We start from the raw sequence: 15,499 nt of genomic DNA, 5'->3' as shown, positions 1-15,499 counted from the left end.
CATGGCGCTGGGAGGGAGGGCGAGGCAGAGCCGGGCAGGCTACCCGTGCCCTCTTCTTCCCCAGACGAGCGGGCGCCCCCGTGATGAAACCATGGGCGTGGCAAAGGCAGCCAGCGCAAGGCTCTCTGGAGCAGGCAGGCGGCTTGGGACTTGGGCCCGGCCTCCCTCACCAGCCAACAGGCCACCGGGGGCAGGAGGGGACGCGACCCCAGGCCCAGCCAACCTCCCACCCTGGAGGCTCCCGTCCTGGGAGGGAGCACAGCGTCTGGGCATCGCCTTGTGTGTCCTCATAGCGACCCCTCGAAGAGGACTGCCCACCACCACACTTCTGGGCGAGGAGGGAGGCTCCAGAAGCGCGGGGGCAGATCCAGGTCTCAACTCCCCCGCTGCCAAAAGAGGCCCGCGGCCAGGCTGTGCCTTCTGAATCCACCTGCTTTGAAACACAGGGTCACTGTTTCACATTCCAGGTACTCAGGTGCTGGCCCCCCAACGGCACCCTAGCCTCTTTGCTACCCAGGCCCCGGGGGATCCTGGGGTGGCCCCTTCACCTCCCTGGGCCTTGGTTTCCTCAGGTGTAAGGTGGGCCTGGCAACCCTTCCCCCCACCAGCTCTGGGGGAAAGGCTTTGCAGGCCACATTGCCCTCTCCCTGTGCATGATGCCCAGGCCCCAGGGGGCCCTATGCTGCCCAGAAGACACCCAGAGCCCGTCAAGCAGACCCTCCCCACTTGCAGCCCAGCCCAAAGCCAGACTCTTTAAGGTCAGGGTTTGGGAACAAGGTCAAGGGCTCCTCAGTGGGGCCCAGCTGAAGCCACTGAGATGATCTCACACAGGCAAAGGGCCTGGTTATTCCTGAAGCACAGTGGGTCCCAACTTGCAGCCTTTCCCCACCCCATGACCCCTGCGTGTCTGCAGACCATTCCACCACCACATCCCAACCTTCTTCAGACTGACTTCAAGTCCATTCACTGCTCAAAAACCTAGCCTTGACCTCAGCAATATGTCTGTGAAATCATGGGTTCAGTGTACTGTTTTTTTTCTAATAACTACTAAACTAAATGCATAACTAGTCAAATAAAAAAATACCTGTCCGTGAACCCATTTGGGAAGCATTGCAGCTCTGGGAAAGTGGGGGTGACGGGTATGAAACAGAGACCCAGGGACAAGCGGCGGGAGGAGGAGGGAGGATGTGGTCTCCAGGTGCCAGGCTGGGCATCACCCCTGCTTAGAATCCTGTCAGATCTGCTTTACCCTGAACTCCATGGAGGGTGGGGAGAGGGGCAGCAGAGCAGCTCAGGGGACAGGGGGTTGTGAGGGGACGGGGGGTACAACCTCCTGGAATGGCCGTGGCTCAGGGTCCACCTGGGGGGTAAAAGGCAATAAGTAACGAGCCACTGACTGCCCGAGCCCAGGAGCCCCAGGGGCAACCCGAGCAGCACAGACCAGGCGGGTTCCCTTAACCTCCAAGCATCTCATCTGCTTAACGCCTCCACCTTTCCTCCCCCTCCTGCAGCCTTGCTGCCCTCAGCCCCCTTGGGGCAAAGCCACCCGGGCCGGAGACCTCACCTGAGGCAGAGGCCCCTGCCCAGCCTCGGAGCCGCCCTTCCCCCCACCCCTGCCCTAAAAAAATATGACTACTCACCCCTGGTTTTTCTAAAGAAAGACATCTAACTGGTTGACTAAGAGAGTTTGTGTGCTCTGGGGCATCTACAAAGGACTGTCACAACAACTAGACGGTCGGGAACAAGACAGACACCCCAACACCTAGACGGGCGGGATCTTAGCAGCGTTTCTTCTTTAAAGGAAAAAAATGCACCCTGAATTCCACCTCTTCTTCTGGGCCTGTCTCCCCGGCCACGGGACCCTGGGAGGCCTGAGAACCCTCTCCAAGCTACTCTCAGCCCAGGGGAGACGCCAGAAATCACAGCTGCCAACGCCCGGGCAGGACCTTCTGCCCTGGAGTGGGTCTGGCCTGGGTCCCAAACATCAGGCCAAAGCCCCATCTGGGCCCGGACCCGCACTCCCCAACTTTAGCACTTTCTGGAAGTCATAAGCTCTCGGTAGAAAAAATAAATAAATATATATGTCTGTCTCTATGTATATGCATATGTATACACGTATATGCACGGGCAGGACCACGCTGAGCCCATCTGAGCCTCGGCAACCCGGACCCTGCTCCTCCCCCAGCCCCGGCGGCTCGGCGCGGCGCCCAGGTCGCGGACGAAGTATTGCTGTCTGCCCCTGGCTCCTGAGGTAAAGAAGGTGAGACGGGGCGGGCGGGCGGCGGCCCTCATCTCCTCCCCTGGCTCGCGGCGTCCCCGGGCTGTGGCTCCCCCGGCGGCGGCTGCGGCTCGGGCGCCCAGGGGCCCCGGCCGGCGGCCGGATCGGCCTGGCACGGCGGGTCCTTGCGGCGATCGGCGGCCCAGGAGGGGCTGCGGGCCAGGCCTTGGGACCGGGCGGCGGCGCGGGGGCGGCCGGGGCCGGCGGCCAGGCTGCTGGTACTGCTGAACCTGCGCGCGGGCGGGAGGCCGGGCGGCGGGGGCGGCGGCCCGAAGAGGGAGGTGAGCGAAAGGCTGCTGAGCGTCTCCGAGTGCTCGCTGCCCGCGCCCCCGCCCCCCCCGTCGGCCCGGCCGCCCGCGCCCTCGTCGTCCGACGGGTCCATGGAGTCGTGCTGGGTGCAGCCCGGGCTGGTGGAGCCCCCCGCTGCTGTGGCTGCGCTGATGCGCCCGCAGCCCGCGCAGGCTGAACGGGCCCCGGCCCCGCAGGCTCGGGCGACGGCGGGCGGCTGGCGACGGGCCGGCGCGGAGCCCCGGGGCGGGCGCGGGCGGCCCCAGGGCGCGCCGCGGGCTGTCGCTCAGGGTCAGGCTGTCCTCCAGCGTGGTCTGCAGGCTGCCCGCCGAGCTGCTGCGGCTGCCCTCCAGCGACGTGTTGCTCCCCGTGGCCTGCGGGGAGGTCACAGGGGCTGGGGGACCGCCCGCTGTCCCGCAGCCCGCCCCTCCCGGTGACACGCGGGCACGCCCAGCCCTCCTTCCAAGCCCTCAGGAACTCCCTCGGGTCACACGCGCCATCCCAGGCTTCCCCTTCGCCCTACCACCACCTGTCTGAGCTCCTGGGTGGCCCTCCGACCCGGCCCCCTGCCCCACCCCACTCCCTGACCCTCGGGGACAGTCGGCGTCATCCTTCTCGGACCCCATCAGACCCTGGCCCCCGGTGGCGGCGGCGTAGGCTCCGGGCTCACTGGGGGTAAAAGCCCTTGGGCCCCACCCCACCCCTCTGGGACCTCACTTCCCACCACCCTCCCCCTTGCTCACCGGGGTCCTCCCGGCCCAACCACACTCCCCTACCCCCACCCGCACCTCTGCTCTGGCTGCCGCCTGGAAAGTTCTTCCCGGCTGATACCCAGCCGCTTCACCCCTCACAGCCTTCCCAGCCCCTCCGCGCCCCCGCTCCCTGCACAGCGTTCCTCCTGGCCCGTATCACTATCAAAGAGACTGTACTTTCCATGCATTTCTTTTGGTGTATCTTCTCTCCTCCCACATCCCTGCAACGCACTAAACACTAAACTGTAAACCCCAGGAGGCAGGGATTCTGTCATTGTGCCGCCCGCTGTAGCCTCCAAGCCTAGCACACAGCCAGGCGCGCAGCTGGGGTCCGCAGTCACCAAGCAAGCAAACGACAGCCAGGGCCCTGGGCCCCACCCTCCCTCCGCCGCAGGGTGCCTCTCCCGGAGACCTGGTCCCTTCCCCCAGCACCCGCCCACAGAAGAGGGACCTCACGTCCGCTGACCCTAATCACACCCCAACCCCCTCAGAGCTCCACCCCACCCCCTGCAAAGCCTCCCAACGCCCCCTCCTCCCCATCCCCTCAAGCTAGAGCCCATGACCTTCCTTCAGGGCCCCCCCCCCTGGCCTGGGCCCGCCCCACACTCTTCTGTCCCCAGATGCCCTAGGACCCGGCCCTGCCCACTTTATCAGCCTCTAGGGCCACCTCCTCCCTCAAATCTCAGCACTACCCCCTCACTTTCCCAAGTGCCCCCAGCACTGCCATGCCCCGTGCCTTTGGCTGGGCCCATCCCCTCCTCCTCCACCTTGGACTTAAGGGCCCCCCTCAGATGTCCCCTGACAGGGGAGCTCTCAGAGCTGGGAGGTGCCATACCTGCTGAAGGAGGGTGCAGTTGACGCTCGGCAACCGCAGGGACGCCCAGGAGCCCTGCAGGGCAATCTTGGGGAGTGTCCCGGCACCAGCGCCCTTCTCCTGTCCTTTCTGGCTGGCGGCCACAGCAGGGTGGAAGAACTCGGCCGGCATGGGCAGGAGTGGGCTGGAGGCATCCGGGGAGAAGGGGCTCGGGGGCGCTGCTGGGGGGGGAGAAGAGGGGGCTGGGGAGCAGGCTCAGGCCCCTGAGGGTGGCTGGCAGGAAGGGGCCACCTAACAAACTGGCTGCGAGGCCGTGGGCTCCCTCTCTGAGCCTCGGTGTCCCCTTTGTGAAAGCAAGAGAGGAACCCCGAGCCTGCCCGTGTGTCCTGGGAGGGTGGGCACTAGGCAAAGGCACAGGTTCTGGAGCCAAGCAGACCCAGGCTCAAGGCCCCCTGGGCTCCTTCCTCTGTGAAATGCGGACCAGCTGCCCACCTCGAGGAGTGGAGAGAAGGCTGTAAGAGCAAGAGGCAGCTGTGGAGCTCCCAGCCCCGTGCAGAGCAGTGCTCTCTATGACAGTCACCCCCCCAGGTCCTGACACCCAGGAGGTCTGGCCAGGCCTGGGGGCCCCCCTAGGACAGCAGGCAGGATGGCAGAGCAGACAGAGTGCTGGGGATGGAGAGGGGCAAGGAGAGGGCGAGGGGGAAATGAGAGCTGGGGCCGGTCTGTGGGGGCAACCTCTGTCCACGGTCCCCTCAGTGCCTTCCAGGATGAAGATGGAAGCTTGAATGTCCCCAGGTAGGGGGATTCCTAATGTATGTCTTACTATTTAAGAAAAATGCTAATGAATGGTTAGGTAAAGAAGATGGGATTTTGTTGGATCAGAACGGCTCTTGGGTCCTGTGCCCCAACTTTTGGTTCAGGAAGTCTGGGGTCTTGGCCTCTCAGCCATCATGTCCAGTCCAGAGGCCGTCAGCTTTAGGGAAGGTCCTCGGAAAAGTCACTCCACCCCCAGCTCCTGGAAAGCGCTCAAGGCCAGGCCCCCCAGAATAGTACTTGGGGTGAGCTCAGGGTCTGGGGGCCCCTCTCCTGCTGAGCTCACCCCTCTGCCCCCTTCCCCAGCCAGTGCTGTGAAGCCAGATCCCATCACCCTCCAAGGGGCCTGGAGGTGAAGGTAAGTCCGTGATGGACCAGTCAACTGAGTCCTCAGTCCTCCCGCCCAGAGCCCAGCCACAAGCCCAAAGCGCTAACAGAGGATGCTGAGGGCGGGGCTTTGTATGAAAGGGCTGTTGAGGACAACAGGCTTTCTGTTGTTCAGCATTACCTTGTGTGACGATCTGTGGGATAAACACCTCTCGAATTCAGCTCTAGAAAAACCCTTCAATAATTAGGCAGCTTTCGTTCTGCTTGATGAGCTGTGTGCCAACGTGTTTCCTCTTTCACCACAGCTCCTGGGACACTCAGCGTGAATCTTCCACTAGCCTAGACTTCTGGTATAATTATGATCTCATTTCTCTGTATTGTTTGGCTCCTGATCTTCTGTCATTGTTCTATCAGGCCTGATATTCCTATCTTTTATTATCAGTTATCCATCTGGTTCTTTCTGGACTCAATATAATAGTCTAGGCAAAAATACCAAGGAAAAAACTCAGCCCGCCCCCTCTGAAGCCAACACCCGAGATCAGGGCTGTGGGGAGCTGACGGGGGCTCCCACCCCTCACCTTGGCTGCTCTCGTGTTTCAGCCAGGACCGGACGGGGTTGAATGGGATCGACTCCATCTCACACAGGAAGTTCTCCGGGCCCGACGAGACGGCCGTGTTGGATAAGGGGAAGAAGCATTCACCCAGGTCCCCTACCCGCATCGGCTCAGGCGGGTCCGGCTCACCCTACAGGAAAAGGGAGGTGAAAGGGGCAGGACGGTGGAGGGGGGACAGCCTGCCACAGCTGCTTTCATGGCCCTGCTCTTCAGCCCTTTGCTTGGTCGCTCTCACTGCCTGGGAAGGCCTTCTCGCCTCCGCCACCTGGCCAGCAATCATCATCTTCCAAATCCTTGGTGAAAGGGCCCCGCCTCCAGGAAGCCCTCTCTGATGTCCCAGGCAGGTAGCAGTTTCCCACTCACTCCCCTCGTGACTCTGAGATCCTTGAGGGTCTTCCTTGTCTCTGTAGCCAAGTGCCTAGTTCAGACCCTGGCCAGTAAAAAAGCCAAGTCTAGGAGGGTAAAGGCACCAGAAGATTGGCCAAGCGGCTGCAGGGCCTCCCTGTGAGCATGACCCTGGGCAGGTCCCTTCCTGTGGCTAAGTCTCCGTTCTCACAGCCATAAACGAGAGAGTAACCCCTCCTTCTGGGGCCTGGCACCCAGAAGCTGCCAGCCTTCCTTCCTGGCACTCCCTGGGCCCTAACCCTTCTCAACCCTGCAGCCCAAGGCGACCTCTGCACAGTAAGCTCCTCAAAAGCTGCCTCAATGCCCCCTCCAAGGCAGATGAGCCCCCTACGAACTGTTCTTTGAGTCCTAATAAAACAGCACCCATCTAAGCCCAACGAGGCCCTAGAAACTGTGCACCCCAACATCCTGTGTGGAAAACAGTGCAGGGGTGCAGGAGATACAGGAAGGGGCTGGGGATGGGTGGCAGGAGCTGTAGGAGCTGTCAGCTGTCAGGGAGGGGACAGGGGGGCAGGGAGGGCTGGGAGATCCACTCCCCCCATCCCAGCCTTCCTGGAGCTGATGGAGGACAGCCCTGGGGGGCAGTGGTGCCAAACCCAGGCTGCCCCAGGAGTCAGGGGTCAGGGGGACCGAGGCTCTCTTAGGGCAGGGCCACTGCACCCCAACCTCAGGCCAGGGGCTCCTCTCTCATCCCGAGCTGGGGCAAGAACGACTTGGCCTTGAGGGTCACAAGCCAGGTGGCAGACCTCCCCTGCCCGGGTCTGCAGGATCAACACAGTGGCCCTTCCAGCCCTCCTGGCCTCCTCAGACTGACCACCTCAAGGGCAGAGGTGGGGACCAGCCCCAGGGCTGGCTTCCCTGCTCTGCCTTGCCCGGCTGTGTGACAGGACAAGCTAGCTCACTTCTCAGAGCTCTCATGTCCTCACATGTGAAATGGAGCCACATATCCCTGCCGCACAGAGCTGGGAATGGACACACTGAGTGCAGTAAAGTCTGGCACACAGTAGGTGCTTACACCTGTTTCAACTCTTCAGCCTTATGGCCCCCTTGTAAGTTTGGTCCGCCAGGGACAACTCCCATTAAATGGATCAAAAACATCCAAGGCTACAGTGAGTGGCCAAGGCCATTTGGATGCTATGATTGGAGCCCTGGCTGGCCTCGTTGCTGTGTGACTTCAGGTAAATCACTCCACCTCTCTGTTCCCAGCCCTCATCTGATCAACAGGAGATGAGGGCCCAGCACACAGTGGGTGCCACTTAAATGGTGAGCCAGGAAGGAGCAGCGTTCTGGCACAGCAGGCAGAGGCCAGGCTCAAGGACAGATCCGCCTGCCCAGGAGCCCACCAGGCGCTCACCTTGCTGTCTCTGGGGCCGGGTGGGCAGGCTGCGGGGTCCTCCAGACTCAGGTCATCGCCAAGCAGGATGGACGAGGACCTGTCTGAGTTCAGGGAGAAGGCCTCTGTCTCGGCCAGCTGCACCTGCAGGGAGAGGCGGCAGCGTCGGGTCACCCCTGGGGCTGGGATGGGGCAGTCTGGTCCTCCAGAAAGATGCAGGGCAGGGGTCAGAGAGAACCAGAGATCTGAGCATGGACAACATGTCCACCCTGTGAAGGGACCCAGCCTGGGCAGGGGGTGGGAGACGACACGAGGGTGTCACAGCCAGCAGAGTGCCAGGCCTGGGCTGGGCTGGAGGGCAGGTGAGCTGCCGTGAGCTGTGAACCAAAGCTGGTCTGCTTGCCCCCAGGCCGAGTGCCACTCGAGGCTGGCTGGGTCTGACTCACCCGTGGCCCTGTGCAGGCTACCCGCACGTGCAGAGGTGTTTGCAAGCCCGGAGGACCCTGGGGAATTTGAAGCCACTTCAGGCTAGGGGGGGTTCCCAGGGGCTGGAACACCCCTGGGGAGGAGCTCAGGGCCCCACTGGGGAGAGGGGAGAGGGCCCGCCTGAGCCCGCACAAGACAGGCCCAAGGCCACTGGACGCCCTGGGATGCCCATCCGGGAAACTCTGCCTGGAGTTTGTCACAGAAAAGGCAAACTGCACCAGAGGTGACACATGGGCTTCCTGCTGGCCCCAGCAGCCCACCACCAAGGTGGGCCCTGTCTGAGCACCCACTGTGTACAGACACAGAGAGGGGCCTCGCAGCTCCTGAGGCCACGCCACAGGCCTGCACTGAGCGGAGGGACAGGCCAGCCCGGGCTCGGGGAGGCAGGTCTGCCACAACCCCCCCCGGGCAGCGTCGGCCAAGTCGGGCCAGCCAGGCCTCCGCCCAGAGCCGCTCTCCCCTCCGGCTGGCCCCCCACCCCGAGGCCCCAGCTCCCTCCGGGGCTGCCACTACCTCCTGCTTGTCGTGGTGACACTTTTCGCAGCCGGCCGGCGAGGAGTAGTGGTGGAAGATGGAGCCGGACAGGTTGTCAATGATGGTCAGCTCCCCCTCCAAGGAGTCCTTGATGATTAAAGAGACGCTGTCCAGCCACAGGTTCTCCTAGGCGGACGGGGCGGGGTGGGGACAGGCGGGATTATCGGCCGGGTCGGGACGGCGGGGTGGGCGGGCACAGCTGCCCTCCTGGTTCTCTGCCCGTGGCCTGGGCCCGACCCCTCATCACAGGGTCGCCCCATCAGTGGAGCTGAGCGAGTGGGGCCCGAAACGACAGAGCTTTCTGCCCGAGGCCCCCAGCCCAGCTGCCCTCCCGGCCCTCGGCGACCCCGCTGCCCTCTCCGGGCCCCGCCCACCTGGGCTGGTGAGTAGCAGTTTCGGATCAGGCGGCCCTCGGCGTCGCCCGCGCTACCCGCCCCTCCTGGCCCGCGGCCAGGCACGTGCGCCCCCGGGGAGCCGGCGGGTGGCCACGGGCCGTGGCCCAGGCCGTGGGCCATCTCCAGCTCGAGCTCGGCGTCCATCTCGGCGTCCTCCTGGGCCTCCTTGTTGCTGTCGTCCAGGTGCTTCATGAGCACGGCCACCACCACGTTGATGAGCACGAACTGGGCCGTGAGCACGAAGCTGACGAAGTACAGCGGCGACACGAACTGCAGGCTGCTCAGGCAGCTGCGCTCGTCATGTGTGCAGTCCCGCAGCGTGTCCTGCTCCCGGCGGGGCGGGGAGGCAGTGGTGAGGCCCGGGGGCCTCCAGGAACAGGCCTCATCTCTGTCCTCACGAGCCCCTCCCCGCCCAGTCCAGGCCAGACCGCGGGCCAGAGCCGGGGAGCCTGCGCTGGGTGATGGGCAGTGAGGCCAACGCCGAGGGCCTGGCACCCGGAGGAGCGGTGCCCGGAGCCCCTGGCCCTGGCCGTGGGCCCCCAGTCCCCTCTGGCCCTGGGCGGAGTCCTGTCCCCTAGAATCTGAGCACTGACCCCAGAGCAGCACTTAGGGGCGGACAGAGACCCTAGACTCATCTCCACCTCACTGTGCTTCAGGGTCCTGGGCAGGTCCCTCTGCTTCTCTGTGCCCTGCACCCTCCTCCCGTGTGCGATGGGGCGCTGGGCAGGCAGAGGGCCCGGGAGCCCTGGCTGTCAGGACCCGGAACCCAGCCCAACTCTCCCTCCCCAGCCCACCCACGTGTACCTTCATGATCCCGTTCCAGTTGTCGCCAGTGGAGACCTGGAAGAGCGTGAGGAAGGCCATGCCGAAGTTCTCGAAGGTGGCGTGCCGGCTCATGCCCTCACACGGGTTCTCGTCATTGCACACTGGAAGGAGAGTGGGGTCAGCCCGGGCCGCCCTGCACTGCTGCCTCTCGGCCTCATCTCAGAATCCCCACGGCAACCTCAGAGGTGCGTGCGGACTGTGCCCAGCCCACAGATGGAGAAACTGAGGCTCGAGGAGGTGGCACACAGGCTGGGACTCAAATTCTGGTGGGCCTGGCTCCTCCCTCCACCCAGGTATCAATTCCTGAGAGAGAGGATGGGGTGGGTGAGGGCCAATGCCCAAGGGAGCCCCACTTTCTGGAGCCAGCCCTGTGCAGGGCTGGGCTGGATGTGGGCTGTGTTGCCCTTGGTCTGTGCCCCGGCCACTCTGCCTGCTGGGGCGGCACTGGCTCTGGACGGGCACCGGCAGGTGGAGCCGGAAGGGGCAACCCTGAGACGCCGGACAGTTGGGGGGCCCCAAGTCGGCGGTCCACTGCACAGGCCTGGGTGTGCCTGCGGACCCAGGCTAGCGTCTCTCAAAAGCTCCTATTCACACTGCGAGGGGCATGTGGATGGCTGAGGGTCGCCCATCCATTCCCCCCAGGCTTGCTCTGGGGGCATCTCCCCAGTACAAAGACCTTGACGGGACAGTCTGGTGGGGGAGTGTGTCTCAGGCCTCCCCACCCTGCCGAGGCCCTCCACCAGACCTGTTCCACGAACCCCCCAACCCCAGGCCTGCTTCAGGTGTCACTCACCCAGCTTCCCGAAGAGCTCCACTCCCAGGGCAGCGTAGATGAAGAAGAGCAGCATGAAGAGGAGGCCCAGGTTGCCCACCTGTGGGGACAGCAGGTGGGACTGGGCAGGGCCTGGGGAGGTGGCGGGTGGCAGGCTCCAGGCAAAGGACCAGCCTGAGGGTCGGGGCAGCTGTAACATTTCACCAGGCTCTGTGTCCGTGTCTGCCATCCTCGCACGACCTCCTGGAGGGCGGGCCAGGTCCGGCACAGAGCACAGGACCATAATAAAACACATGTGGAGCCTTTGCTGTGAGAGGCCCAGTTTCAAGCACTCCACATTCATTACTGCACACAGGGATCTATGAACTCTCTTTTACCTGCATTCTTCAGGTGAAGAAACAGATGTACTGAGAGGTGAAGTACTTGCCCAGGGCCACATCGCTAGTAAGTGGTAGGACTGGGATCAAGCCCAGCAGGCTGGCCCCAGGGTCCATGCACACAGTTGCTACACCTGTGTGTGGTTAGTACCATCCCACAGATGAATGGAGAGAGAGAGGAAAGGAAGGTGCAGCAATAATGCCACCTCCTCCACGAAGCCTGCCTGGATTCCTTCAGGCAGACCAGGATGCAGGCTGACAGCATGAGAGTAACTGGTGTGTCCCTGTCACTGTCTCTGCCAGTCTGGGAAGTCCTTGAGAGCAGGGACATGGCTGGATTAATTCAGATCTGCTTCCTCAGGCCAGCACGGGCCCCGGCCACAGAGCAGAGTGAACATAGGAATCATGCAAGACTGGGGGCCCCAGAAGCCTCCTGCAAACGCAGCCACCCCCATCCCACAGCTCCTGTGGGAGAAAAACATTGCAGATTCCAAACCGATTTCAAATTTATCCATAGTCCAGAGACCGCCTTTAACTCATGTTATGGATGAGATAAGGCTCAAAAATGTTCCTGCCCTAGAAATGAAGTATCTCCAAGAACCCTCAGAAGACCTGCATGAATAGAATCCGAGGATGTTTGCATTAATTGCTGAAAAATAAACCACGTTAATCACAGACTCCTAATGCTTCTCTGCTGCAGACAAGGGTTTCCTTCCGATCTGTGCTACAATCACACCAACAGTGTCTGACTAATTAAATGATGCTCGTTCATTAATGAAACAAGCACTCACTGAGTACCTCTGAGGCCAGATGTGAGGCCCCGACTGCCGAAAGGAATCGGCAGGGCCTGAGCCTCAGCGCAGCTTCCCACCCTGTGGCGGGCCCAGGTCAGCGTTTCTTCTTCTTCGACCTCACCTTCCTACCAGCTCCCCCTCTTCCCTGCCCTCAGCATCTCCGAGTCTGCACGGCTACAGCAGCCTCCTCAACGGCCTCCCTCCCTCCAGCCTCTCCCTCAATCCATTCTCCTCATGGTCACCAGAGCAACCTTCTTAAAGGCAGCTCTGCTTGAGGCCTCCCTTATCCAGACCCTCCCGTGGCTCTCACTGCCCACAGGACAAAGCCCAGGTTTGCTGTCTTGGCATCTAAGGTCTGTGTGATCCTGTCCTGCGGACCCCCTCCCAGCCTGATTTTCCACCCCGACTCCAACCACACAGAAAACAGACTCCATTTGCATATTCTGTTTCCTCTGCAGGGAAGACCCTCTCTCTGTCTTTGCCTGTTAAATGCCTCCTCCCCACCCCTCAATACCCAGATCATGGGTCACCTCCTCTGAGAAGCCTTCCCTGATGCCTCCTCCCTCTGAGTGCCTGAGGCAAAGCCTGGAAGGATGGGGCTGAAGTTTCATTTTCATATCACTTTACATAGAACCGAGGAAATGTCCAGGGTCAGCTAGTAGATGGTGAGGGGTAAGCCCCTCACCCCAATACCACATGGTTCTTGGCACACGCATCTCTTAAAGTATAATTACTGTCACGTGTCTCCTACTTGAGGCTGGGACCTCCTAGGCATCTCCACATGCCCTGTGCCAACTCAGGGCTGGCCTGGGAGCCACCCTAGGATGCCCAGGGGTCAGAACAAGGGGAAAGGGGGAGGGGCAGGGGCAAGGAGGCCAGGCAGGCTGGGGGCACACACTTGCCACCCCCATTTCCATCCTTAGCAGACTCTTACCTGGCACTTCCTATGATCCAGGTACCATTCAGTGCTTTATAAGCTTTAACTATTTTAAACCTCACAACACCCCTTTGAGGTAAGCACTGATATCATCCCCCATTTCACAGGCAAGAAAATCAGGGCACGAGAGATTGAGTCACACACCCAGGCTCTCACGGGGGATGAGGCTTTGACCACAGATCAAAAGGGCTTGAGTCTGGGCTCCAACCCACTTCCTGTCTACACCCCACCCCCCCAAGCCCAGCATTCACCCTCCGTCTCCCATGTGACAAATTCCTCTGAAGAGATTTCATGTTAGGAAAGACCACAGCTCTCTGAATGAAGGCCCTTGCTTTCCACCCAGACCTGCTGTAAGCCGTGTCACTTTCCCTTTGCAGCTAGGCTGCTGGGAAGCTCACACCGACCTCAGAAACAGAACTCATTAACATCCTTAGCCCAGGTTCCTGAGAGAATTAGCTTTGCTTTCACCTGCCCCGGGCTGCTAATCTTTTATCCTCATTTTTAGCATGCTGTATCCGTGCCTTTTACTTTAAGACACTTAAAGTTCCTTAAGACTAGGTGAGTCATAATGAATAAATGAATGTATATGAGGCTCACCTCAGAGTGAGGTGAGACCACACTGAGGGGAGGGAGAAGAGGAGCCATCAGTAGTCAGGACAGTCGGGGAGGGGGAGCCTGGGACTGCAGAATTCCGAGGAGGATGAAAGATGCACCCTCTGTGGCCCTGACCCATCTCCCTTCCGCTCACCAACGTGGGGGCTTTCCTAACTTCCCAGGGTTCTCACCCAGGTCAGGGTTTCATGCTGTCCCCTCCTAGAATGTCATATCTGTCACCTCTCCATCCACATCACCACCTCTCCTACCAAGCCACCTTACAAGGTCAAGCTCAAAGTGCCCTGATGCCTTCCCTGATTCCCCAGTGTGAGGGCCTCTCCCCACACCGCCTGGAGGCCTCTGTCTTCCCCACCAGGCTGGTGACTCCTGAGGGCAGAACATGGGTGCTCAGCGGCCAGCCCAGGGTCCGGTACACAGCAGGCATGGGCAAGCGCTTGGCGAATCAGGGAGAAAGAAGCAGAGGGGACCCCGCCCATCTCTCACAGCCCCTGGCTCACATTTGCTTCTCTGGAGGTGGGACTCTGCCCTGGGTCCGGGCAGGTCTGGAGAGAAGGGAAGTCAGGGCCCATGCCCCCCAGGGCCCCAGAGAGGGTCCAAAGGAGCAGCTCTTACCTGGGGCAGAGCTTGCACCACGGTGTCCAGCAGGGCCCGCATCCCCGTGGCCATCTTCAGCAGCTTCAGCACTGTGGGCGACACCCAGCCCGGCCCACTCAGCCCGGGCCAGTGGGGACAGGCGTGTGCACGTATGTGCTCGTGTGTGAATGCAGGAGAGTGAGAAAGTGGAGGAGCGTGAAATCAAGGATGACAGCTCTGCGATGCCATACTACAAGCACGTGGGTTCAGCTGAACAAGGCGGGGCGGGGGGGTGGGTGCACAAAAACATGTGTGCCCAAGGTCGGGGCATCGGTGTAAAAAAGTCCAAGAGAAGGGGGGCAGGTACAGTGGGAATGGAGGGACATTAGGTGTGTGAGTGCGTAATTCACCATGATGAGGCCACGATAACCGACGCGTGAGTGGCCCTGGGGTCTCTCCCTTCCCCTCTGGCTGGAGAGGGCCCCAGTGTTACTGCTGAGTTTCTCCACTGGCCCCCGCACCACTTCAGAATCTGGGGGCAACAGGTAGGGCAGGTGGAAGGGTGAGCACTGAGGCAGGAGGTTTTTGAAAGAAGTGTGAGGACAGCCGTGGGGAGAAAGGGAGGCTTCCGGGAGAAGAAAGAGGAGTTCAAGGAAAGTGCGTCCCAGGCAGTGATGGAGAAATGCTGGTGAGGACCCAGTGTCTTCCCAGCTGCACTGGGTTCCTTTCAACCCAACCTGAGATTGGACCGCAAGGATCAGGGTGTTATATGGAGGGGGCGTGCAGGGTGCAGTACAGAGCTGTCAGGATGAGGGTGCGTGTGTGCCCACGGGATGGTGGGTTGAGTGCGTATCAGGTATGGGCTCCTCCTGGCTCCTGTCCCTCTGCTCAGCAGGAGGCCCATGCTGCCCCGCAGCCCTCCCCCACCTGTCCCCACCCGGTGCCCGGCCCGCCCCTAACCCCGGGCAATGCGCAGGACCCGCATGATGCGGATGATGGTGGGGTTGATGGGCAGCGCCGCGTTGATCTCGATCTCCTCCAGCGTGATGCCCATGACAGACAGCAGCACGATGGCCAGGTCCAGCTGGTTCCACCTTTGCGGCCGGGCAGAGGAGGGCAGGAGTGAGAAGCAGGGTGAGAGGCACTCGAGGTTAGATACGCCCCAGCTGCGAGGAACTTCCCAGCTCTCCACCCTCCTGCCATGGCCCAAGGGGATCCCTAACAGCCCCTCCAGACCCCAATGGTTCCAGCTCCTTCTCTGCCCCCCACAGCCTCTGATCCCTCAAGCAAGAGGCTGACCAGGCTAAATGAACATCTCTGGCCTCTGCAGGGAAAGAGGAATGGGCTCTGACTCCTAGGTCTGAATCTTGAGCCAGATGCTCCCCCTGTGTGGCCTTGGGCGAGTCCATCAACCTCTCTGGGCCCAATGTGTTCCCTCTGAAAAGAAGGACTAGCATGAGGTATGCCCTGCTCTGCCTGTGGGGTATGGAGGACCCACAAGAGATGAGCTGAGGAGGGCTTGGCAGAATGCCCTGCACCCATCAGGGCTGTAGGCAGCACACACCTG

General features: G+C 61.6%; 1 protein-coding gene across 1 annotated transcript in view; it reads right to left on the bottom strand.

The window, feature by feature from the left end:
- Positions 1–2,205: 2,205 nt before the first annotated feature.
- Positions 2,206–15,499, bottom strand: part of CACNA1I (calcium voltage-gated channel subunit alpha1 I) — a 104,639-nt gene continuing 91,345 nt past the window's right edge. The window contains 11 exon segments of the mRNA XM_036866773.1: positions 2,206–2,699; positions 2,701–2,940; positions 4,154–4,350; positions 5,851–6,016; positions 7,646–7,768; positions 8,624–8,770; positions 9,019–9,363; positions 9,844–9,965; positions 10,658–10,736; positions 13,972–14,042; positions 14,893–15,026. Of these exon segments, the coding sequence (XP_036722668.1) occupies positions 2,289–2,699; positions 2,701–2,940; positions 4,154–4,350; positions 5,851–6,016; positions 7,646–7,768; positions 8,624–8,770; positions 9,019–9,363; positions 9,844–9,965; positions 10,658–10,736; positions 13,972–14,042; positions 14,893–15,026 (2,035 nt within the window). The 3' untranslated portion in view covers positions 2,206–2,288.

The sequence above is a fragment of the Balaenoptera musculus genome, chromosome 10, assembly GCF_009873245.2.
Source record: "Balaenoptera musculus isolate JJ_BM4_2016_0621 chromosome 10, mBalMus1.pri.v3, whole genome shotgun sequence".
Lineage (NCBI taxonomy): Eukaryota > Metazoa > Chordata > Mammalia > Artiodactyla > Balaenopteridae > Balaenoptera > Balaenoptera musculus.
This window is presented reverse-complemented; position numbering and strand designations above follow the sequence as displayed.